Source organism: Fulmarus glacialis, unplaced genomic scaffold (genome assembly GCF_000690835.1).
Source record: "Fulmarus glacialis isolate BGI_N327 unplaced genomic scaffold, ASM69083v1 scaffold12714, whole genome shotgun sequence".
Taxonomy (NCBI): Eukaryota; Metazoa; Chordata; class Aves; order Procellariiformes; family Procellariidae; genus Fulmarus; species Fulmarus glacialis.
This window is the reverse complement of record NW_009208984.1, coordinates 45,482-71,291: the sequence shown is the minus strand read 5'-3', so window position 1 is coordinate 71,291 and position 25,810 is coordinate 45,482. Positions and strand designations below refer to the sequence as shown.

At 45.0% G+C, this 25,810-nt stretch overlaps 1 protein-coding gene across 1 annotated transcript in view; it reads left to right on the top strand.

Moving 5' to 3' along the window:
* Nucleotides 1-25,810, top strand: part of LOC104076008 (collagen alpha-1(XXVI) chain-like) — a gene marked incomplete at its 5' end in the record, with an annotated part of 140,909 nt that overhangs the window by 102,953 nt on the left and 12,146 nt on the right. Inside the window, 6 exons of the mRNA XM_009576704.1 lie at nt 10,008-10,161; nt 13,441-13,485; nt 16,606-16,722; nt 17,897-18,049; nt 23,779-23,871; nt 25,391-25,452. Of these exons, the coding sequence (XP_009574999.1) occupies nt 10,008-10,161; nt 13,441-13,485; nt 16,606-16,722; nt 17,897-18,049; nt 23,779-23,871; nt 25,391-25,452 (624 nt within the window). The remainder of the gene's footprint in view (nt 1-10,007; nt 10,162-13,440; nt 13,486-16,605; nt 16,723-17,896; nt 18,050-23,778; nt 23,872-25,390; nt 25,453-25,810) is intronic.

Sequence of the window (25,810 nt, the reverse complement as noted above, 5' to 3'; positions counted from 1 at the left end):
GTGGCTGTGATGGGTTTCCTTCTGACTTTGCTATGCTCCCACAGAGACCCAAGTTGGGAGCAAAGCTCATCAAAGGGTTTACTTTTACAGAGGGAAATGAGTTATTTCTTTCTATTGTGAAGTACTAAAGACTGTGTCTCTGCAAGGGTATCTTCTGCAGCATAGCCCAGCAATGTCATTATCAATCCTTTGGCTTCCACTTTGTTTGAAAAGCTGTGCAAAAATTGCCTGTAGCAATTAAGTGGAGAGTGAAGCAATATTACATGAATGCTGGTGCTGTTCACAAGAGAAATATGCCGATTCACCCTTTTTTCAAGGTTAATTTAAGTTCAGTTTGATCTATGGAGCAATGTCATGACCTCAGTTGTTGTTACTCAATAACAGCTCGCACTATTAAAAAGGTGTTTGAATTTGTTTAGTATTGTCTGTATTCCTGTTCTGGATTTTGGAGGAAGATCCCTATTTTGCTGGATGTGAAATTGTCTCTCAGCTCTCCAAACTGTCATCTTGTCATGTCTCATTTCACCACAACAACAGCCTGAAGCTGTTTGGAGGAAGACAGGGGTGAAGGGATGGACACACACATCCCTTACCAGTGTTGGAGACTGATCCCCCCCTGATTTTTGCTGTCTTGTTCTGCAAACGCAGATGTAGAAGTTCATCCTCCCTATGAGCAGAGATGGATTTTCCTGCCACAGTCCTGCTCCTTCTGGAGACAGCTGAAGTTGAGTAGCTTTGCTGCTTTTGCTCTCTTGAATTTCAGTCCAGCATGACCATGGTGAGCTCAGGGAATGGCAATGGGTAAGATCAGCCACCTCGGCGTAGCCAGCCAGCTTCAAGCAGGTCAGGCCATTGGCACCTGCTGTAAGGGCTTTGAGGCATGTGGAGCCTGTGTAGACTTGTTACAAATACTGCAAGGTCCAAGGGTGAGAGCAAATGTGTGGAAAGCTACCTCTGAAGGCACTGTGGACCTGGGCAGATCGGTGCTGGGTGAGGAGTTTTGCTTTAATAGAGTAGGTTAGGGACAAATGAAAAACAATCTCTTCCTCACATCTCTGCAATGGGGACAAGGAGCCAAGAGCCTTTCTTGGTTATGTGTGAGGACATGTAAAATGCATGTTTGTCCTCCAGTGGCTGTGAAGGGCAAGTTAAGGAAACTTAAACTCAGTCATGGAAGAAGAGGCTACAAGACTGTGATTTCTTCTTTCCCCACTCCTCTTCTGCAGGCTTTTATAGCTGTCCCCCTAAAAAATGGGGATATAACCAGAAATGGTCTCATCTTTCTTATTACAAGGATGAGTTGGTTTATCCAACTTGTAAGATCAGTGTCCAAATGAGGTAATAAAAGTAACCCTCTGATTTTTGTAATATAAGAGTTGGATCAGAAAGCGAGGAGGAAGAATAAACACAGACCAAATGGAATGAAAAATGACTCATTAGGGACTGGTGCTTATACAGCCCTTGGGAAGGAAAGAGACTCTGAGACATGGCTGAACTGTGTGGCAGAACAAACTCTTCACGTGTCTTATGCTTTCCTTAACGCTGCTCTAGGTTGTCCTTGTGGCTGTAGGAGATGTTTCTGCAGGAAAGGAGGTGAAGGGAGATGGAATCAGGCTCCATCCTCGTCACCCCTGTTTTGAGTTACCCTGTCATCTCCCCAGGATGGAGTTGGCCTGTTCCATTTGCTTGACACCAGACCCATTTGGATGCCAGAGATTTGAAAGCTTAATTGATGGTGTTGAGCTTGAAATCTACAGGCCATGAAATCTACATCAGGGAGGATGGTGCTGAGCCTGGGGTCAAGGACAAGAAAGTGTGCAGGCCAGAAGAAAACTACCCCCTCCCCAAGCCCCAACATGCCAAACCTCACTTCTCTCCCATGACATCTTACTTGACATCACTACAGCACCCGCTGACCCTGCGGGGAGCCTCATTGGTGGGAGGGCAGAATGAACGCTGCTTTTATTTCATATGAAAGGTTTCTCCTTAGGCCAGCACAGCTTCTTAGTGGGAAGAGTGTACAGCCCTTCCTTTCTGAATTTCCTGAGCCTGGTGCTGCCCTCCTGTGTCGCAGGACTAAGCCCAAACTCCACCGAAGCTCAAGAGAGCTGCAGTGTCAGGAGAGAGCGGCACCGCTGCCCACGGCAGGCAGTGCTAGCAGGAAAGCAGGCAGCTGCATAAAAATTTCTGCTCATTTTGTTTGCCCAGTTTCTTTCAATAAACTCCACCACAGAGCTACAGGCAGTGCGATATTAATCGCAGCTTTTGGTTGGAGCTTGAGTGCAGCATTTGATCTGAGTTGATATAACCCAGTCTTATCTCCTGACACTGCTTTTGAGAAGTTCGTGGCATTTCACTTACAGCTTTAATGCAGGGAGATAACATTACATATCTAGAGTCTGACTGATTCATTGTGTGATTGATAAATGACATGCATATTTTTTGCATGAAAACAGTCCTTGTAATGTGATTCCCCACGCAGAAGATTCTGAAAGGTTTTAAAGAAAATCTTTGTACTGTGCACAGAGTTTGATCAATACATTGCTCTTTCTATGAAATTACCCCACTTATTTAGAACAGATTACCCCACAGCACCTTCGCCACCCTGTGTCTTTTGATTATGAAGCATCATTACTTGGAGTTTTAATGTAATCATTGTATGAAATGTTTCTGTATCTCCCCCTTCTTACAAGCAGCTACAAGAAATATTGGCAGCTGTCTGGGGTGTTTTATGGGGTTTGTCTTTTCTTTCTCTCATAGACAATAAAACAATTTCCTGCTGTAGTGGAGAAATATTTGGAAAATAGAAAATGTTTCATGATACTGCTGCTGGTCCTATAGAGTGGACATTAGCGGTTGCTTGATATTTCAAGGACTTTCATGGATTTTCCATGTTACGTATGTGACTGCTACTAGCAGTTACTTATTTTCTTTCTGTTCTGAACAGGAAGGCGGCCTACCCAATCTCTAAGGTTTCCTAATGACCCTGTGCAAAATCTGCTTCTCCAGCTCCAGTAATGCATTGAATTTAAGGAGTATTTGGGCTATTTCACAGGTAGCTGTATAATAACTGGCTGGTTTCTAGTAGCAATAACAAACTTAAATCAATCCCTGTAAAATTTTTAATTTAATGCTGAGTTTCTGTAGATCAGTTAATGTAACAAATGTCCCTAAGAATAAAATGCAACTTCCTAACTGATTTTTACAAAGGGGAACCGTGAACCAAAACTGGGTGGGCAAACTGAATTTTGTGTAATGTTCATATCTCAACTTTGCAACTACCTCATTGGCCTTTTTCTAATCAGCAATAATCATGGTTATGATTAGGACACTTGAGGCAGTTTGGGTACTGGCCTTTCTCTCATTTGGGCATGCTTCTGTCTTTCAGAATGACAGTTAAAATACTTTTGTTCTCAAGTCTAGTAATTGTTGGATCTTACTTCTTATCACTGTTGGATTGAAGGAGCAATCTGTCCCCTAAGACTGTTCCATGTGTTTGGCAAATGCTGTAAATCGTTTGCCAGAACCACAAAAAGACTTTAAAGACCTCCTCCTCCACCATCCCCTCCTGCAAAGTCTTTTAGTTACAAGTTTGGCATTTTCAGTCAAATAGATTTAATATTTTCATAAAATAATTTTGAAAAATTCTCTTTTCCTGTGGCACACAACTTAATTTGCCAAGCAAATCCTGTGTCTGCATTAGGAAATGGTGAGTTTAATACCTGGGAACATTGTTTACAAGCTTTGTTTTTTAAGTGGACAAAAAGTAGATTTCAGCGAGGGAGGTATGTGAGGAGCCTAGGGGATGTAAGTGCTCAGATCCCTTGGTAATCCCGTGCCCAAACATGCAAGCTTCCACTTGATTCTCAATCAGAAATTTTAGTGGAGCTTCATAAGGAAAAGTGTGATCATAAGAGAAAAATGACTTTGGGTCCTTTTTTTCAGCTTGCACCGTGGCGAGCCAGGAAAGGACCAAGTCCCTTATCTTTTCCAGTTGTGCCACTCTCTTCTTGCAGCTTTTCATTTAGAGTCTAGCGGAGGAGGGGAACACACAAGGCATCTCAGCCTGTTTGAGCTAGCTGATGTGAATCTCTCAGCCAGAGCTGAGGGCTCCTCACCTGGTGAGAAGCAGAGAGCTGATCTCAAAGCCGTTGCTGAGAACAGATGTTGCTTTGTCAAGACTGAGTTCATCTCAGGCTGGCCTGGCTCCATGTCCATAGCACTGCTACATCCCCAGCAGGTGACAAGCAATAAATTGGGCAGAAAAGAATGATGTGATTTTGAGGGTGGAAGGTTATAGCTCCGATGTATTTTGATCAGGTGTTTTAAAGTAATGGTGGGGTATCTGATTTCACTCTGAGCTCCTTTGTGTACTTCACTCTGCAATGGGCTCTTAACACGGCATTGAAGGTTTGCTGGATCCTTTCCACATCTAGCTTCTTCCCCTGGCTCTTCACACTTCGGGGTGCCAGTGATGGCAGGCTAAATCTCCAGTATGTAGCAATATCAGAGAAGCTCCCTATGTGCCTCAGAGTGCAGTGACCCGGTAAGACCACTGCCAGTCCTTCCCTCACTGCTGCTCTCTCAAGCAAAGCCTTGATGGTCTGATGATGTGCTGAACATTGCCTGCGTTTCATCTAAACTAGTAGGCTAGCCTGTGCTTTTGTGACTTCTCTGCTCTGATTCCCCCCCAGAAGATACCTGCTGATGAAACAGTCACTTTTTGCATCCTCTTTTTTGGAAATCCTGTAAAACTGTACAAAAACCCAAATACCTTTGCAGAAAGAACATGAACTGCGCTACCTGCGCAGAAGCCTTTGGTCCACATTTCTATCTTCCATGCAATAGCTGATGACACAAACCTTACCTTTTGGTCTACATTGGGTCACTGCAATGACAGCAGCTATTGCTCCCCACATAATTTATCAATATAATCAAAACTCCTCCGTGCACTAATTATCTTGTCCCCTTTGGCCAAAGCCTCTAAGATGTAATAAGGATGAAGTCACCCAGGTTCTCTCTGGGCACCCAGTTCATCAGATTTTAGTGGACTCTCTTGGATTTTGAAACCAAGCAATTGCATCTGCTTTGGAGCCTTGTGTTCACAGGTTTCATATTGCTACAAGAGAGATACCATTCTCCATCAGATTTTGTAAAACTCCCTGTTTAGCTCTGTGTGTTGATGAATGATTAAAAAACTTACATTTTGCCAAATAATTTGCTATAAAGAAAGATATGTCCAACAAGTTATGCAATTACCATTATTAATCAGCTTGCGTCTTTACAAGATCAAGGGAATCTTATTTTACACTGGAATTTTTAGTTGATGAGCTGGATTCATGCAGTTTCTTTCCCTCCTCTTTAGAGAGGGATGGAGGGGAGTTAATTCTGCCAATGCTTCAAGAGACCAAATATCCCCTGTTTATTAATTAATAATATCCATCTGGATTATGTCAAATGATTCCCTCTGCATTTCCATGGATTTTTATCCAAGGAAAAAGCATTCTGAGGCCTGTTGTATCAATTTTGAAATCTTTGGAAGCCCGGCTGTTCTTTCCTTGTTTCTAGCACCTACTAGTTACAGGACGTCAGGAATGCAAGTGTAGGACAGATGATGGGAGGAGGCTGTGTTTGTGAAATCTTCTTTTGATGTGTGGGAACAACCAAAATAGGGTTCTTGAAAGCCACTACAAGCCAAAAAAAGTCCTCTGACACTGAACATCTCAAGAAGATGAAAACCTTCCTCCCATTTCCATTGTCCCTGGCCTGAGCTTTTGATCTGATGCAAGAAATGTGGTATGTGTCTGAAGTTTAGAAAGTTTATGCTGGCAAATAGAAAAGGGGGAGGTGGGTTGAGTAAGCTGGGACTGAGCTTTCAGGCACATAACACTAATGTCCCTGCTGAGGGCCCTGTGCGTGAGCGGGCCCCACAGTGAAGAGCCAGGCTTTGAGCCACGGGAGAAGAGCAAGCGCCAGATCCTGTACAGAGGTGAGCCCGGCGGCTCTGCGGGACTCGAAAGGCCCAGGGGTGAGTTTTGCAGGCAATAACCTCTGCCGCTGGCGCTGGCCTGCGAGCTCCTTGGCCAGTGCAGTGCATCATCCCTCCTGCGTTCCCTTCGCGTTCACATGCCGTCTCCTACGTTGGGCCCGTCTCCCGCTGCGGTGTTGGCAGGAGACGCGGCCCCATTTCAGTTCTTTCCAGCTTTCTGACCCAGTTCAGCTGCGTCTGAGAGGTGGGGTCTGGAAACCAGAGACAAGCCTTCATGCCGGTGGGACCTCTGTTGCCAGAGACTCCAGTTCAGCATGTCCATTTAGGCTCAGATTTGACTTTTTGCTTCCATACGTGCAAAAAGACAAAAACCCATGTGTTTTGTTGAGTTGAGGCCATCCTTCACCTTGTGCAATGCAGCGCGAACTGGGGAGGAAAGGCCTTCGTGTCTTCTGTAGGGATCTGCCCTCCTGACACTACAGGCAGCAACCACAAGCGCTGCCCTTCAGCTAGTTCTCTGTACCTGCTCTGGTTGGTTGTGGGACTAACATTACCCATGGCATCAAGACATATTTCATTTATATGGTAGCATTAGGATGTTTTCTGCCTCTGTTCTTCATGGAGGCATAACTTTTGCATTGGAAGTGGTAATAGCAGCAAAGGTGGACACTGCTTGCAGTGAGGGTTTCCAATTGAAACCACACGTTCTTCTTCACTTGGTGTTATCCCCCTCTCTACCTCAACCTTATTGACTAGAAAATACCAAGACTTTAATACCGAGACTTTAATACATTGCACATTTTGCTAATTTGCTTTCTGGCCGTGAGCCTCTCTGGTATCATTTTCCAGCAGTTTACTCAGAGGGCTAGAAGCTTTCTTTTTTTGTTTAATGAAAGTGGGAATTCTCCTCGAGTCCCTTGACTACGGCAATGGCAGCCTTAAGAAAAACAGAACGTGACAGAAAATAGATGAATGGCTCCAGTGCTATTGCAATAATGTGCAAGGACCCCGTTTGCGCTAGCTTATGAGAGGACACTCCTTGTTGAAAGAACAGTGTATAGTTTGAGATTTTGAATGTGACTAAATCCCACGTGCTTTTCCTTCTTTAGTTTGGCTCTCTGGATCTCACGGATGTGAGAGCTCTCTTCCTTCTACTTTATTTCTTTTGGGCACTTCTTCAGTCCTAATTATAAAACCTAGAATTTCTCAGCAATTTAAAGGCTGGAGACTTCCTGACCTCTATCATTTTGTGCCCAGGGAAAATAAACTTGTTACTATGGTTTGAGCCTTCATGACTGCTAAGTATATATAGTTGATTTATAAAAGAGCATACTGGATTATTCTGTGCATGCCTTTAAATCTTTTACAGCATTTATCAGCAGAGCGCTCATTTAAAACATGTTGTTTTAATGAAAAGGATACCGTTGCCACTGTTTTGTGTTGATTATGTGGTAACACATTTTTATTATCACCCATAAAAATGATTTGGAGCTGTTCCACTCCAGATGCAACCTTCGGCAGAGCTGTGCTAGTGCCGCTCGCGCCGCCTGGGAGGGCCTCGGACCCCTGCAGGTTGCTGGTCTCTGACCATTGCTGCTATTGGTTTAATATCACCTCTTCTCACAGCACTGCTGGGCTGCGGCAAAATACTGTCCAAGACAGCCCTTGTCGGTCCCTTCCTCGCAGCAGGAGCATCCTAACCCTGCCCTGGCTCTAGCCCCTCTAATTTGCCACCTCCAGGATTAGTTTTGCCTCTGTTGCTGAGTCCACTTTGGCAACATCCAGGTGTTTTGCTGGGGAAGTAAAAGGATAATATAATAGTATAAAGTGCTTCAGAAAAGGTCTTCCATCCACACTTGAGTCCCATGTCAATGGGAATTAAGCACGATTATGGTAAGGCATATGCTTAAGTGTTTGTTGAACATACATAGCATATTTCCTTGAAAGTCTGACAAATAAATCATTGGGTAGAAGCACAGAAGTGCAAGAGACAGACTGAACCCATTCCTTCCTTGCCTGGCGTTAGAGAAGCCTGTTGAATAAAAGCATTGTGACCTGATTCCTTTTTGCTTTCTTATTACTCAGAAAGCAAGACTCTGGATCCATGAATAAAGATCCTTGCAATAAAGGAAGAATTTTGCTTGTTTGCAACAGCTGAGGTTCAGTTCCCTTGCACTTAACCTAGCTCCCAGTTTAATTAGTTTCTGATTCACCCCTGTCAGGCCAGTGCATTCTGCAGGAAGTTCATCATTTCTGGCGCTGCTGCAATACTGGCTCTCACCATGCCTTGTAATAAATAAGTGATAAACCTTGTAATAATTGCGAGTTAAAAACAAACAAGCAGAGCCAAGTCACTCTCATTTATAATTGCAGTGTGACTTCATTATGTAAAGACAACACAGCATGTAAAAGCTGAAACTTCTAGGGATTTAGTGGAAAGTTTGAGCCGTATTCTCTTTTATTTCCCTTATCCCTAAATCAATATTTGCTTAGGTGGTTTCCAAACAGGAAGAGACAGTGCTGTAACAAACCACAGCAGTGCACTCCTCAGACAATTTTCTAAGCTTTGTGCTTAGAAAGCAGACTGCTGGAGATGCTGGATGCTTGGATCAAAACTCTTGTTCTGGAAACCTCAGCCCTGCTCCTGCCCGATGGGCATCCTGCGTCCACCCTAGGCAGGCAGCTTTGCCAGGGATCGATCCCGCTGCCAGGTGAGCGGCAGGGTTGCTGCTGCATCCCGTGCATGCCTAATGCAGGGGCTGCCAACCCTTTGGCTGCCCCACTGGGAAAGTGGGTGCTGCCCTTGGACTCTTGTTTAGCTTCTGTCTAGTGATTGGGGTGAAATCCATTTGCAGCAGAGCACGTGGGCTTGGCGCTCCAGGTCAGTGCTCCCAGTGGGTTTATAATTGAAGGGGTAGTTAGGCCTTTTCAAAAGAAATCTGTGGACTATTTTGTTATGCCACCCTTGCTTAGTGGCTGGGGAGGCAGGGGGATGAAGCATTTAGATTAAAATAGAAAAATTATTATTTTTTTAAATCTTAATTTTGTGAAAACTTTAATTAAAAGTGTTGATTATAAAGTGCAATGAATGTTCCCCTGGGCTTCACTTTAATGGAGTTTGTCAGTGGGCAGAGACCACCTGGGTCCTCCATCCCTCTACTTCTTGTGGGTGTTTAGGTTTTTTGCAGCCATGTTAAGGACTAACTTCCAGTTTCATATGGGCCAGCAGTGGCCAGGGGAGCACAGCTTGATGAACAGCGGTCTAAATCATAGAAGGAAAATGGGGTCATTTTGCCAAGGAGCTTATCTTGTAAATGGCCCAAATAGCTCAGGGACACACATTGGGATGTGGATTTATTTGAAGGTGGTGTGTTTACAAGGTATAGAAACAGTTGCAAGTTTTAATAATATCCTATTACTTCTAAGTAGAGCTCTTTGAGGAAATTGCCTACCTGTTTTTTATTCACTCCAAAACTAAAGCACTTCAGCTCTTTAAAAGCTCCATGTTCTCCATCTTCTTTTATTTGGTCAACATTTGTACTTTTACTTGCAACGAGGACTTTTCCTGAGGCACCTCAGCTTGCTACCCTGGGCATCCTACAGCCCTTCACCTTGTACCAGCTCTCAGAAATTTCTGACCTGATGACTCTGGATTTCAACACGCAACCTAGCAGTGAAATGCTGTGTCCCCTAACACCAGCTCTGGTCACTGGTTTTGTGTTTTTCACCAGGGAGACAATCCCATGTGAGGCTGAGTCTCTCTGCAAGCAGTGAAGCCCTCTCCAAGGAGGGCATGTGTGAGACCCTCTTGCAACTTAACACAGCAGCTTCCTACACTAATTACTGCCACTTTGCAGAAAACCAATAGAGCTTTAACACCAAAACCCTGCGGTCTGTGATGCAAAGTTATCCACAGCTCCTGCTGGCAAGGAGAGGAGTTTCAAGACCTCTCAGGATTGAGACCATGTATGAAACCATCCCACTGACCTTTTTTGCCTTCCCTGTGTCCCCTATCTAGATCCTTCTGCTCGAGGCTGCAGAGCGAAGCCCACCGTTGGAAAACAACCTGCCAATCACTGGGACGACGGCCACGTGGTATGACGATTTGCTACCAGATGCTTTTCCCCTGCTAAATCCCGGGACTGTCCTGAGGAAAACAGTGGGATCTGTTGGTAAGCATAACCTGCTCTTCACCAACTCGCCCACCCTACATACGTGATTCCTGTAGGGTATCTAAAAAGGAGGCCGTGTCAGTCTGCTGTAGTATTGGAAGCTGCAGGGGAGAGGGCTTGGAGGGAAATGCTGGCAGCTCCTTCCCTCTGCTCTGTAAAGGAGAAGAGGGTTAAGATTTTCGGATGGACAATTCCTCTCTTTTTTTGTGGGCACGTTTGCTGCCGTGTGTTTGACCCAGCAGGGAGCTGTCGATGGGAGCAGCCGCACTCGGGCTGCGTGGTGCTGCCTGATGAGTGCGGGGCAGGCAGTCTTGCTGGCATGAGTGGTTCCGTGTCTGTGCTTTGCTTTGCACCCGCGGCAGGGACACTATAGCTTTGTTTTTTGCTGCAAGATGGAATTGTGCTCGGCAGGAAGACCACACTGCGGAGAGGCATTTTGAGAGCTTTCATCCTCTGTTTTAGGGTCAGAATCAGCATTATTTAGCTCTAGAGCCAGGATTCCTTCAAACCAGGGGCTGTTCAGTATAAGGGTTTAGTGTTGTCTCGTGTCTCTCCCTCTCTGCCGAGCTGTGAAGGCAGAGGTGGTCGCACGCCAACACCCATGTGGACTCACGGGCAAGGAAGGAATTCAATCCTCTCCGATCCCACCTCGAACCATCCTTTTAGCTGCAGGGAGCTGGATGTGATTTCCTTGGGGCCCCTTCCCACTGCCCGTGCAGGAGCGAGGATCACCCCTTTACAAAGAGAGGGACTTTCAGCTTTTCTCTCCGCGTCTCTGCCCCTCCTCGAGTTAAGCGAAAGGCAGGCATGTTCCTGAAAGAAAGCAGCTAAACTCAGAGGCTAACATATTAAGCTCCATTTTGCCAGCCTTAACGGCCTGTTGCTAGCCTCGATTTCTGTTGGCACAAGCATCTACTGAAAGCTGAATTCTGGTCTCTGGAAAGTTAGATTTCTGTTAACCTCAGTAGGGCCACTATGCCTGCCTATGTGTTCCAGTGTACATATTTTAAGTCCAAAGACTCTGGATTTTGAGGCCTGAATATGTTGAAACATTCCTGAGGAAACTCCAGAGAGCCATTGGGATCACAGGGGGACAATTCATACTCACCTACTGAGCGCTGAATGCAGCATTTCCCCATCTGGGAGCGGTGTGGGGAGGTAGAGGACTGGGGTAAGGGTAATTCTTGGTTTTATTAGGACAAAAAACTTTCCCATGAATAGCAACATCAGTTGCACTCTGCGTTATATTTTTTAAATTTACCATAAACACAATGGGCTGTTTTATGATCCCTCTTGTGGCATGAAAAAAAAATACACTTATAAGAAAATCTCCCTCTGAGCCCACTTGGCTAGACAGATCCCCACGCATTGAATTTCCTTGACCTTGGCATTCTTATTTCAAGATCCCCACTCTCTGCTTCCAAAGCCCTGTCTGTCAGTTGCTTTGTTTGCTCCCAGAGCAGTTCTTTAGTTCTTTATCCTCTATAGGGCCTACTTTGCTTTTTTCTTCATTTTTTTTCTTTTTTTCTTTTTTTTTTTCTTTTTTTTTTTTTTTTCCGGTCAGAGTAGTTTATTATGGCAGCCCTTCACGACTGCAGCAGACTTGGAGCAACCAACATAGACCAGATGTCGTCCATGTTTATAATTTGACAGGATGCCACAACATGGAGGGAGGTTCGCTAACAATATGTTCTGCAAAGTATTTTCAGAACCACAGTGATGGCTGCCAGGAACTGAATTAAAGCGGTTTCCCCCAGTGTCCATTATATGCTCATTCTGCCTTCTCCATGTCATTTATTTGTGCTGTTGCAGTATCTCTGCACCTGCACTTCATTGTACTAAAGTCAATCCAGCAAAAGTACTGACTCTGTACCTTCCACTCGAAGTCCTTTACTCCTGGAGGCTTGGTACACGTGATAATCTCCTCTTGCTCAGCAAGGAGCGGGAAATGCCACTCACCCAGGCAGTGATGCAAAACAGAACAGATCTCCTGTAGCACTTGCATCAGGCTGACTCCATGGTCCAGTACCAGCACCCTCCACCCTTGCAGTAAATCCAGGGGGTAGCTAGTGATTGCCTCCAAAACCAGGTGATGTTGTCTGAGCTTTACGTGAGTCTGTCTTGTCAGCCAGAGCTCCAAGCTGTGCGCACAGCCGGCTGCATGCGTTACAGCCCTGCCTGTGTGCTACCAGGTATAGTCCTTGCTCACTGTTACCCTTTATTTTTCTAGCCTTGATTTATTTAACCTAGTGTGGAATAACAATTCTAGCGTAATAACTGGGAATCAGGCATGCACTGGACCGTTTCAGGTCAGGACAGTGTCTTTCAGCAATTAGAAGTAATCAGTTAAGTTGCTTATTGACATGTGATTGCCTGCTCAAGCCCCTACCCGAGCTCTGTGGGCTTCAAATGCTTGCTTTGCTAAGGAGCTGTGGGGATGTTTCATGGATCTGGGTCCACATTTGGCTTCCTTCCCTGCCCCCACCAGTTTCTATCTACAATTCAAAGTCAGCCAAAAAAACACACTGTGGATTTTGGTGAAATGTAGGGAATTTCATGCAGTTGGTTTAGGATGGTGGGGGACTGCCCATTTTGCATGATTTCAACACTGTGCTGCGACTTGTTGCTCAAAGCTGGCCCCAGGTTCACTTACAGAGATTGCAAACATCAGGAGATCTTTCAACAAGTGTGATATTAGAGTAGGTGGAAGTCAAACTTGAGTGTCCTGTGTGGTTTGGGGTTGTGGAAAGCTAAGCCTCTGTCCCTCGAATCCCCTTCCCCAGAGTTTTTTGTGAAATATTGCCTACTTTACCCTGCTTCTAGTTTTTAAGCCAAAGCAAATCCAAATCCTAGCTTGTGTGCCACCAAGTTTCTCAACTGGATGGGCTAAGGGCGTAATGTTGGTGCCTAACACAAGATGGTTGATATGGACTAGATGCTTTGAATGGTGGGAGTGTTTCTGGATGACCTTGCAGCTCTGGGTTGGCTGACACCTCTCCAGGCTGAAGTCCAGGAAAACTTGCTACCGTTTATTAGGGTAGTTATTTCTTCTGTGAGTGACAGGGCTGAATAGACAATCATTTAAAAGCAATCAGAGCTGTTGAGACAGCTGGACCGCTGGCCTTTCTGATCAGCTTGTTAATCAACAGGATACATTTTACTGAGTTTTAAGAAAATATGTATACACTCTGGCTGAGCCAATTGGCAGCAAGAGACCTAATTTTTCATATTTTTTTTTTTTTTTTTTTTTTTTTTTTTAAACCTGACCCTCTTAACTAGAGGCTAAAGGACACAGAGGTGCAGAGGAGCAGCTAATACCACAGGGTAAGTCAAAGTCAATGGTTTCTGCTATTTGCTATGTTGCTATGTCCAGTCCTGTGCATATGTCCCAAAAAGCAGAAGGGTCCTGTGGCCAGGAGTCCTCAGTGATTCGGAGCCTCACAGATACAGAGAGGCTGGGTTTCTTCTTTGGGTTTTATCTGATCATGGGCTGCTCTGGTTAGAGAGGTGAAATGCCAGCTTTATCATCTTTAAGACATTCAGTTCCCCCATCCCCAAAGGATGGAAAGCGCTGCCTGATGGAGAGGCAGTTCACTGGAGGACACGTGGCTAGAGCGAGCGGGACGTGTGCTGAGTGATGGGAGAAAACACCATTATTATCTTATTGGTATTGCCTGCCATGCACACTGAGAGCTGCTGGTGATATTCTGGGCATCGTTTTGCTAAGCTCCGTACAAACAGAGAATATCCTGCTCCTGTACAGAGAAAACCTTGGGGAAGGAAAGGGAACAGATGGTGTGTTGCAGGTTAGTGACAGGGCCAGGAAGAAAATCCAGGTCTCTGCACGTCTGATTTGAATACTCACCCTCTTTTTTTTTTTTTTTTTTTATTTTTCCCCATGGCTTTTTCTTTCATATTTTTGGAGGATAAATACTTGCCATGGGCTTAAGCTCTCTGAAAGCAATGCTACTGCAGTAGAGCTGATTTATGCTAGCTGAAGCTTTGGCCTATTCATTCCCCTCCCCCTTTTTCCCTGAATCCTTCCCTCTTTCTTCTCCCTTTTGCACTTGTCTCTTTTACGCTGGTAACACCATTTGTCACCAGTATGAGCATTTGCCTGACACATTACTCGGTGCTGCTTCTCCTAGTCTTTCCTTTAGCACTTTCCACCTTCAGGGAAGTAAGTGCCAGTTTCTTTAAAGCTCCACTGCAGCAGCATGATTGAGGATGCTAGCAGCAAATGATTGCTCTTGGTCTGCAGAAGTTCATAGGATTGAGTTATGAAGGTTGACCTGAAGGATTGAGGCTGATTTATACAAGCGAGGAAATGTTTTGACCCACTCAGCAGCACAGTGTGTTGTGCTTGTAAAACAGTGTTTCTGCTGTTCTTCCCTCTATGCTGGAAAGTATTTGCTGCAATGAAGTTTCAGGTGGGGGCTTTTTGGTAGGGGGAGAATTGCAATGTTTGCAATGCTGTGAACAAATGCTCTTGCTCTCTTAAATGGCCTCCTGATCACCTGCCTGAGCTTGCCAAGTACAGCATCCATTGTCAGGTGAGATCCATTAAAGAAGCCCCTCTATTCACAGAAAAGTCTGCAGTTTGTGTCCTGTGGGTAAGCAAATTGATCCAAATTAAAACCTTACCTTAATCCCTTGTTCAATGCTCAATTTAAATCAGATCTTTATTGATGACTGAATAAAAAAAAGTACAGGCGCACACTCCCACACAAAGCCTTTGAAAAATCTCGTTTCTTCAGTCTGTCCTGTTTCACCATGGATTAGAGATGGACAGATTTCATTTTTGTAAGAAAAAATAATTTGGCCATCTCTCCAGAATGGCAAAAAAAGAAGAGAGGAAGTGGCATCTTTCAAGGGGGTCTAATATTGGGGGATTGTTGCTTTGTTCTGAGAAATGCAAAGAGTTTGGGTGAATATCTGGGGGGACAAGGTTTTGTGCCCCAGGTGGGCTGTCCCACACCTAGAGTGGGAACTGGATCCAAATGTGGGAGGTGCAAATCCTGTGAGCCTTGGGTTTTGTTATGTAGCCCTGTTTCCTTTGGTACCAGCTGTGTAGGTGTTAGTTGGCCAGCATGTTTCCTTTTTTTCCTTCTCTCCCTCTATTCCCATCCATTCTTCTCCACCCCCTTCATGCAGCAGGTTCTCCTGGTACTGTTCTTGGAGGGTCCAGTACCTCTTCTGATACCAGGGAAGGGGAAGAGTTTATTGAAACTTAACTTGCACTCTGCTGGGTTATGGTCATACGTAATATACAGACTAAAACTTGAAATCTGAGTGCACTGAACTTTGGACTCAGACAGATCTTCCTCTTTGTAAGCTTTGTAGCTTGCATCTGCTACTGCTTTCAAATACTCAAAGCCCTTTGGTAGCCCAGAAACCAGGAACCTCTGACTCTCTTGGCTCTGACAGTTAATGCCTTTGTTGTAACCATTAACCGCTTAATCGGAGTAGACAGACTAACTCACCCACCTCTATAAGGTATTAAAGGCTTCACTGATGTTTGCACAGTATTTAAGTGTATCTTTCCAAAGCAGCTACTATTTTTGTGAGCCAAAGATGCACAGTGTTTTTCTGAAAAACACTATAAAATTGCCAAGTGTTGTTATTGTTTTGATAGCCTAAAGAAAACAACATTGAGATCTTATGTAGTGTCATCAGAAATAGTCACTTTCAGATTGCAAACGCTGCCTGCACCTTTTGTAGGCTTACTGGGGGTCTGAGTGGACTTGCCAAGAAGCATCCCGCTGGGCTGTAATTATTGTGTTACTGGTATTTCCAGATGGGTTTGCTCAGCACCCTATTCATTGATCTAAATTAGTAACATCTAGTTACTTCAAAAGTGTGGGTGCATTAATTTCAATTTGGAATGAAAAATGCTTGTGCACAGCATGTTACAGTTGTTAGATGAATGAAAACAGGAGAAAACAGGGAAACACCTTCGATGCAGAATCTCTGGGTGGTATGTATAGATCAGCCAGAGCAAGTGGGAGACAGGGTTTGATTTGCTTTTGCAAATATATTTTGTGTATTTTGATACATTGGGACTACCATGGAGCTGTGCACTAGCAAAGCAGTGCTTGAGGGACCAGCCAGATCCTGCCCAGAGCCATTCAGACTTTGGGAAGGTGACAGTTTAGCTAAACTGGGCTACTGGAGATACACATCCTGCTGACTTTTTGGGGTGGGCCTTGTTCGTGGGGACATGTGTGTTTCTTTAAAGATTGCAGGAAGAAGAGGAGAAGCAAGGTCCAGTCTGGAGCTTCCACCCTACATACCAGCCAGCTCTTGCCACCCTGTCTGTGCTGTCTGTGCAAAGCTGCATTTCCCCCCCTTGCATCTCTGAGCCCCTCTCCTCCAGTTTCTAGATTGCTAAAGACCTGAGCAGTGGCCTATCCTCCAACTAATTTCCTTTCTGAATGTTTTCAGGGCTGCCAGGGCAGGTTGGTCCTCCAGGCCCGGTCGGACCAACTGGTCTTCCAGGACCACCAGGGCCAAAAGGAGAGAAGGGACAACCCGGTGAGAGGGGCCCAGCAGGGCCACCAGGTAAGTCCTACCATGATAGGAGATATTTCACTTTATACAAATTATCTCTGACAACAGATCATAAAAGACTGGACACACAAGGTGTTGAGCATCTTCAGTTGGTATTGAATCCATTCCAGCGAGTCCCCTGGGCACTGAAATCAGCCAGCAGCTCTCAGAGCAGGCAACCACCTGCACGAGCAACGACAGTCCCTGGGATTTCCCGTGGAGCTGGAGAGAGCTTGTCCCAGAAAGCTGCAGAGCAGGATCATGTTTCCCCATCCTGCTCAGGAGCTGTAAAAAGCAGTCTCTGATCTGTCAGCCTTTGGAGAAGAGCGTTCCCTGTTTAACCCTCTTGCTGTGTGCCTGTTTTAACTCCCTTTTTTCTCCACCATTTGTATCAAGCTGTCAGATGCCAGGATGTTTTTGTATGATGCTTTTGTATGTTAAGGGAAAAGGTTATGAGGCCATTCTTTCAGAGTACACTCTATTCCTGAGCTAGGAGACTTTCTTCATCCCCAAGATGTTCCTAAATCTTTTGATGAAGGCGATACTCTACACAATAGGTGCCAGACCTGAGGGTCTGTGCTTTCTATGTGTCTAAAAGGCTGTACCTTGTAAATCTGAGCTTGGGAAAGATTTGAAACTTGGAGCGTGCCTTAAATGTGAGAGCGGCCCTGAATGCTTTTTGGCATTTTCTGGCAACCTGTCAATGGCTAAAGTCTGGCCAAGGATGTGTCTGCCTTTTGGTTTCTCCGTTTGCAATGAGAGCCTTCCAGCCCCATAGGAAGCGGAATCGGTCTGCTGCCGGACTGACTGAGTTTCCATTGTTCTTTCTGTGCTTTCCTGGCAGTAAGGTGACATACAGGTGTATGTGGAGGGGAAGAGAAAGAGTGGTGCTGGATTTCACGCCTTGCTGCCTTTAGTTTCTTGCTCAGCCTCAGGGAGGAGGGAGATTTTCAGGAATTAAGCTTCACAGCACCTTTGAGCCAAGTAAGGCTATCTGCTTTGCAGAGGAGGATGCTAAAGACAAATAATGGAAAATTGGCAAGCTGTTCCTATTTCCCCCACACCTCTAATTCCTACAATTACAGTTCAGGACAGAAATCCTTTGTCTTCTTACTGCCTTTTTACATGGTAGCATCATTAGCACATCTTCAAATGCACTAACACATCCTTTCCTGCCTCTGCACAGGGCTGTTGGGACCTCAAGGACCAAGAGGACTTCCAGGAGAAACCGGGATCCCAGGACCCCCAGGTCCTCCAGGGCCACCAGCCACCCCAAGCCTCCCTCTTACCTTCCAACAAGGGGTTCTCTACTCACTCCAGCCCACAGCTGAAAAAGAAAGTAAGTTTCCTCTTCGGTTCCCATTTTTTTCTGGTACATCGGCAGAGTGGGCAGGCACGGAGCAGCTCAGCTCTTCCTCCCACCTCCCTGCCAGGCTCTGCCAGGGCCCTGCCTTCCCTGGGAGCAGCTAGACGATCTGCCTCCGTTGTGTGGGTCTCTTGGAAGTTCCTGTTCAAGATGAGACACTTAAGACTTAGAAGCTAGAGGGGTTTACCTCTCCAAAATGAGGAACTAAGTCACTGCTCTTCTAAAACAATCAGTGAGAACAGGGTTTGGGGGATTTATGGTTGTTCCCTGTGCCTGGTTTTCTGGGTTCATCTTAGCTTTGAGGAGGCAACTTGATGTCCTTTAAGCTTCTATCATGAGTAGCTGCTGTGAAGAGGGGTCTCTAGTGAAATGACAGAGCTCGGATAGCATCACATGAGAGACAAGCGCGTAGAGAAATACAGCAGTCTGGCCGATTAGGTGCTGGTGCAACGCAACTGCACTGTTGAGAGACCTCTTGGTGCCGCTGTTGCAGTGTTACAGTGCTCAGGGTTGCTCGGAAATTACTAAGTACCAAAGGTTTGCAACTCTGAAATTATATAACGTAACAAGGACATTTGTTAAATGCGTCTCTTTTCCGCCCCCGCAGATGCATCCTCCACCTGCGTTTCTGGTGCATCAACATTATCCTACATGCACGCAAAACACAGAATTACAGACTCAAAAGCCCAGACCAAGACCATGATTTATCCCTTCCCTATAACTGGAGGGTCAGGGTTTCTCTGAGCCTATGGTGATTTAAAAACATATTTATTTGATTTGTGCTGTGCCTGGCAAGAAAAGGCTTTCTAGGAAAGGCACATCATGCACTTTTATCTGAGTGCTCTCAGATTCGGGCTTGATTCTTCTGGTCCAGTCTTGTGTAGCTGGCATGTAATAATGATAAAGCAGAGCTCAGCTGTATCTCCACTTGGCTTGTAAAATCCTGGAGCCCTAGCTCTGTCGGGTCTCCTGTCTCCACTCCCCCAGACTTCAGCTGTGCCTCTTCCCCAGCTCTTCTGCTCATGTCCAGCTTCAAAGCTCAGTTGTGTTAGTTACAGCCAAGGATTAGTAAGTCTCCCTGTGTCTGACAGTTTTCTAGAGCTCTCCTTTCCCTTCCACCCACTCCGCTCTCCAGACTCCTTTTCCTGAAAGTGAACAGATGTATTTTTAATTGGGGAAGAATTTTAACAGCTCTATTTCATATTCAGTTACTTAGAGCGTATGGGCAGGATGAAATTAATTGTGGTTCAATACTAAGATTTTCACAAAATGTAGATTGAGCTGCTGCATTCACGAGCCTTATAACAAGAAAGTTTTGCTTTACAGTCACCTCACTGCCTTACAGGATCACACCAAATGGTGCCATTCTGTATCCAGTCTTTTATTCCAAAGGATCCTTAAGGATGGTTTGGGTACTGCTTCTTGCCCTCTCCCTCCAATCACCCTTTAAATTAAACTCGTTCTTGCAAAGTAGTGGATAAATTAAAAAGTGTATAAAGGCATTGATTACATTACATTGATTACAGCTGATGTGTGAGAAGGGTGAACTCTGTGTTGTCCCAAAACAGAGAGTGAATAAATGAGTGGATAAATATCTGTATTAACGCTGCCAACACTGGGCAGCAACAGGCTCCCACGTGGATTTGAGGATGTGAGTAAATGGTGACTGTTACATCCTGGGGCAGCCCTGTACTTCTCCTCCATACCTGTGGTGGATTTCTTGATTTGCAGAAGGAGTAGCCCAAAACTTTATGGCAATTTTTCGTGTTTTAAAAATTTTTCTTAATACAAGTCTCACTTATCTATGTGGTCATGATAAAGTTACGGCAGTATCAAGACCATTTTCTTACCATTTTGCTTATGTGTTGGCTGATTTTGCCTACCACAGGTTGGTGGAAAGCTGATCCTCTACAACCAATAAAACTTAGCCTTGTAAATTCTGGGTAGATTGTTTTAGAATTTATTTATTTATTTTGAATGGAGCACATCTGAAAACTATAAACACAAGATTCCAGCTGCTGACAGCAGAGGGAAGCATATTCCTGGTAATGGGCATGTGCACCCACAGAGATGTGAGAAAGCTGTATCAGATTATTATTAGTAGTACAGTGTTTGGTTCCGCCTGAACATGGTTAATGCATGTGCCTTTATTAATCGCAACAAGTTCCTGTTGGCAATGTTTGTCAGCAGGCAGAAGCCAAAAATGGGGAGACAAATATTTTCTCACAGTTTCACTGTGCTGTGGTAAAGAAATTGGTCCCAGTTGTCTCCCTCCAGATCAGGTAGCAGAAAGAAATTAAGACAGGATTACTTCATTTCCATCCTGTCTCAACAAATCAAGCCTATAATGGGGGAATTTATCCCTTAGAAACATTAGATGTAGGCCAGAAGCTAAACTGCCATACCTCACTGCTGAGGCTGCTGCTACAAGGATCGCTTGCTTTCTCTGCCACTTAAAAATGAGTGGATTGGGTATGTGGTCTAGAGTCAGCTCAATCCTCCTTCTCGTGCTAAAGCTAAGACAATTTTTAGGGAAAAGAGAAAAAATGCAACTTTTACTCTGTTAAGGGCTGTGTTTTCTTATGTCTCAAAGATTTCAGTTTGCAAAGGACACATGAGATAACATTAACCTATTTTGCAGGGAGAGCAAGGGGAAACCGAGGCACAGCAGGCCTGCCTGTGTGCCCAGCATGTCATTGGTGAAAAAGAGCGTAGAACAGAGATTTGCCAAGTGACATCCCAGTGCCTGCTGCCTTGCGTAGCCCTTCCTGAGGAAGGGAGAAGAAAGCAGAGGAAGCGAAGGGGAAGGAGAGAAGGAAGGGAACGGCATTTGATTTAGAAAACCATACCCATTGCTTTCAAAGCCTGTGCCTCCGAGATGCCTTGCCACTCTGGCTGGGCCAGTTTCACTGCCTCGTTCAGGGCATTGCTGTGCTGTTTCAGGTTTCCCCTTTGCAGGATGTTTGTGCTCTCTTCCAGAGAACGTAGGTGCTCGTATCTGCCCAGGTCAGACTGGTTGTGCCCTTCCTCTTGGCTTGGTTAGGAGTTGGAAAGCTCCTGGAGCAACTTGTGTATCAAGGTCTTCTCAAATGAGGCAGACAGTCGTCTGCCTTCCGCTTTGGTATATCCAGAAGCACTGGCCGAGCAGAGCCTGGGTCAGTGCGGGAGATGGCTGAGAAGGGAAGATTCCTGCTACCATTTGTGCTGGAGCTATTTTGTGGCTGCAGTAACAACCTTTAGCTGCAGTGAGCCCCAGAATGTCCCCCTGTTTGTAAGGAGAAGGGAGTTTATAAGGAGGTATGAGTTCTTCCTGCTGCTTTATGGGAATACAGAGAGAGTCCCTTAAAAAAGTGAGGGCTGTGTTTTAACACACTTCAATCCCATTTCATTCACAGTATGTTTCATTCAGAGCTCATCCTGGAAAGAAACCTTGATCTGAGTGAGTTTTGCCTGGCCAGGCAGCTGAGGAAGGAGCCACTCTAGATTTCCTGCATGTCCATACTCCTGTGCTGCAGAGGCCAAATCAGGAGCTACTGAGCTCAAGGGCTGTCGGGCAGAGCTCTCTGCTGTGTCACAATTATGGAATCACCTTTCATAGATTACTTTGAGTCAAATGTCAGGATAGGTGGATTTGTGGGAGTAACTCTGTCATCATAATAATGTACCGTTTAGCTGGAATGTTTTGTAACCCAAATCTTTATCTCTGGCTTATCTCCGGCAGTAATTAAATCCCGGTTGTTTGCAGCCCATCCTCTCCCCCTCTCAGTGGATGTACATTTGATTTTGTTGACCACTTGTTCAAGAAAAAAGCTCTGCAATTGTTAATGCCTTCACTGCTGTTCGATGCTCATTTCCCGATTTCATCTTACTCCCAAGCCGTGATGGATTTTGACATGGTCAAATAAAACTCAAATTAATTGGATTACACACTTCACTTGGGTACCTTTCCTTTGAACATGAAAACAGTCTCAGTTGTTTTGTTTCAGTGAAGAAGTGAAGATGGATGGGGTTAGAAACAATAGTCAAAGAAATACCTTTGCATTCAGGCTTTAGGCACGAAATTTGGTTCTCGGAGGGATCTGGGTTAGATGTTGTGCTGTTCTGCTGCCAGGAAGGCATTGCAAAGATATACTGTCATCCTTGGCAGTTAAAGAGATTTCACAGTTTTCCCTAGGAACTGCTTTCAAACAACTTGCTTGAAAGTCCTCTCTATCATTGCCAACGCTCCAGAAGTTGAAAAAGCTTCATGTGTCTGCTAACATTTCTGGAGATTTCACCTTATGTCCTTTGGGCTGGACTCTGCAGAGTAAACAAACACCCTTCTGATCTTCCTGGTGTCACTTGGTATTTACATCAACATAGCAGTGAGACATTTGCAGTCTTTTACACCTGCAAAGGGTTCCCCTGAATTCTACTGTGATGAGTTAAAGGGATGGGTGAAAGGAAACATGAGTAAGTTTGAGGTCATGGGCAGGAGGAGATGGACATTATTCCTGCATGGGGGCCTCCAGCTATGGAAAATGTGGACTTTTCAGAGGTTTTACTATCCCAGTGACCAGGAGCCAACATCTTCATACAGGTTAAATGCAACAGGAATATGCGGTTAGTCCTATAGCACTGGTCAGGACAGGGGATTGCAAATCTTAGCAGCATCAGGACATGGGGGTTCCCTTCCTTGCTTTGTGACCTTGGTGTCTTGGTCAGTCGTGGAATTTTTTGCCCTAGGTTTTCACAACTGTCAAATAGCATTGTGGGATGCTTATATGAAAGATTCTGCCATACAAGTACCCCCCCAGACTACTAGTATGCTACAGGTCCATAGGGAATAGGGTTGTTGAATATGGTTTTGGAATTGGAAAAAATAATAAGGGTTGCTTTTTTTTTATATGTAGTTCTGTTTTTTCTATTCAGTCACCAGCTGAAGTGGTAAGCCTATTGGTTCAAGTATGAGGGAAGATGGGGGCAGCTACAGGCTGCTGATTTTTATTCTTAACAGGAGAGGACTGAGAACAATGTGCAAAAGCACTTTTTTTGCCTTTCCCCTCCCTGCTCCACTCCCATTTCCATCCGTTTCCCAGAAATCAGTGGACCTGCCTAAACTGGCCAGTTGAACACCTAAAATAATCCTAAATGGCAGGTGAGTTTCCTGAGTATGTGGAGGGGGCAGAGCACACCCTCTCTCCAGGCTTTCCTGCATCCTCAGACCTCAGGATATCTCCCACCAGCACCTCGATGGCGGGGTGAGCTTGCTGGGTTGGTGGGGATATGCTAAATGGGCTCAGCAGTTCACAGATGCCAGACAGGAGGGAGCTCCAGATCCATGTTTGATTTCTCAGGTAGCCAGAAGCCAGATGTGTCCTGGAGATGGAAAATCTTCAGTCAGTTATTGCTGTACAGTGCAGAGGTATTCTTAATTTGCTTTGGCATTCAAAGGTAGGATTATGTAGGTGTGCAGGAACACCAGTTTTTTGACAGAAAAGACAACTTTTCTGGGGTTATCAGAGGTGGGATGCAGGTCTGGGGGATGCAGCCTGTGCCCTTAGAGAGCAAAGGGCAATTGCTCCAAGAGCCCAAATTTTGCATCCCGAAGCACTGCCTGCCCTTGGCCAGCAACGGGCGCCAAAGGATTTTGGAGAGTCCTGCCTGCTGGGACTGGGCAGCTCTTGCTGCAGGGACACTAACTGCTCTGCTCTTTAATACAGATGGAGAACCCCAGCTGGCCTCCACCGTCATAGACACCATCATGGCTGGCCTGCCAGGACCACGGGGAGCCCCGGGGCCCGTTGGGCCACCAGGTAATAAACTCAGTTGAGCTGCAAACCTGTAATGATGGGGACGACGAGCAAAAGAGATTTCTGATGGAGCAAAAGAAATTTCTGATGGAGACTGGAGTGGTCTGTGGGATGCCTACAGGAAAAGTGAGTGGTCCTCATTGGAAGGGCAGTAGAGCAGTGGGTCCAGGAGTGGGAAGGGTGGCAAGAAGTAACCAGGTTTCTGATCTGTTGGTAGTGGCAGATTGGTTTACCTTTGGCAGGACACATTGTGAGAAGGGAGTAATTAAAGGCTGTGTTTTAGAATGGGTTGTCCAGTGAATTCCTTTGCGAGAGCAGTTGTTCTCACCACTGCTGTGATCCTGTCCTGTCACTGTAGAGCTCCACTGAGCAGGATCTGGCCAGCTGCTCTGCGATGTGTATGCGGATTTTGCAGACTTTGGAGCTGGTTTGAGCTATTCCAGATTTTCACCAGTATAACTGAAATCAGAATCTGGGATGAAAATTCAGTGGCAAGTCTTCTTTTTCTCTGTGCTGATGGGTGGCTTAAATGATAGTATTCCTGCAAACATCAGCACTTCCCTGTGTGATGCATATTTAGGAGTGAACTCCCATTAGTTGCAAAAAAGGCTTTTCCTTTCATTAGGAGGGCCTTTCATTTATCCTTCAATTCCTTTATTCTTTGACTTAAGCGTTTGTATGGTGCATTAATGATTGAGGCTGATTCAGCTGTACTTTGTGTATAATGTCCACATTGTTTCATCTCAAGGGTTGTGACAACTAAAGCAGAGAGGAGTATTGCTAAGTTCAGACTAAGCAAATATCCTGTCTCCCATTTGCAGGTATAATTTAACAGCTACTGTTGAGATATAATTATTTTTCTAAAAGAAATGAATCTGTTAAGTGACTGTGTAAAACAAGTTGACCTCTTTAGACAGTGTTTAACTCGTCCTGGAAGCAGGCTTTTCTGTGGTACAAACTTTAAAAGAATTTATTGCCACTGGAGTGAGCAAAGAACACGAGAGAGCTTTGCTTTGCCACAGTCAGCCTCTCATGCTGGCTATGTCCAAACCCCGTCTCTTTCATGTTCATCATCAACTTTCTGACAACACTAGAGAGACAGACCGTACGTAGCAGGCTTGTGGACTTCCCTTGCCCCCTGCGAGACTTTCAGAAACAGCAACTGTAGTTGTCTTGCTCTGATGTAGCTGTTTCACGGATCTAGTTTAAGTTTTCTCAAAAGTTGTCATTTTAAACAATGGAAATGCAGCATGTTACTGACATCCTTCCTGCCTATTTTCACTTTTTTTTCTTCCCAGAGCTCTAACATCTTCCCTAGGGCGTAGGGATGTATTATATCAGGATGTGGGTATCCAGTAATCCAGCGTGTGATGAAGTGCTTATGCTGTAGTCCTGTGATTGATGAACAGCTCTTACCCATTGAGAGACTAAGTAGAACAATGAAAGGAAGTGCATGCATTTGGAATTTAGGGTCCTTCCTTCTAAGTCTCCTTAAATTGTCTCAAATGATGATTCCCACCAGGGCCACCAGGCGCATCAGGACCCAAAGGGCCACCAGGACCTGTCGGAGTCCCTGGATCACAAGTAAGGCGCTTTAGTGCTTTGGGGCTGAGGGGCAGAGTCGGGGCTGAGGTGCAAAACATCTTCTCACTGCACAAAAAGAGACAGAGTAGTTCATAAGTAGTTCATAAGTTCCTCATGAAATTCTATGATTTTAATACCTTTTTTTCATTCTGAATTGCGTTGAGAGGTTGAAATGGTTGCACTTTCCAGATTTTCCCTTAATCGTAACAACACATCTTGCTGTTGCTGTGTCAAAACATTTCATTGTGGCCTGAGTTGACGCAAAGGATTTGACAATGGGCTTTACTAACACAGTGATAAAATAATACTGTGTTTCCCATGGAACACATAAAAAGAACAAAAATGCATCAATGGGAAT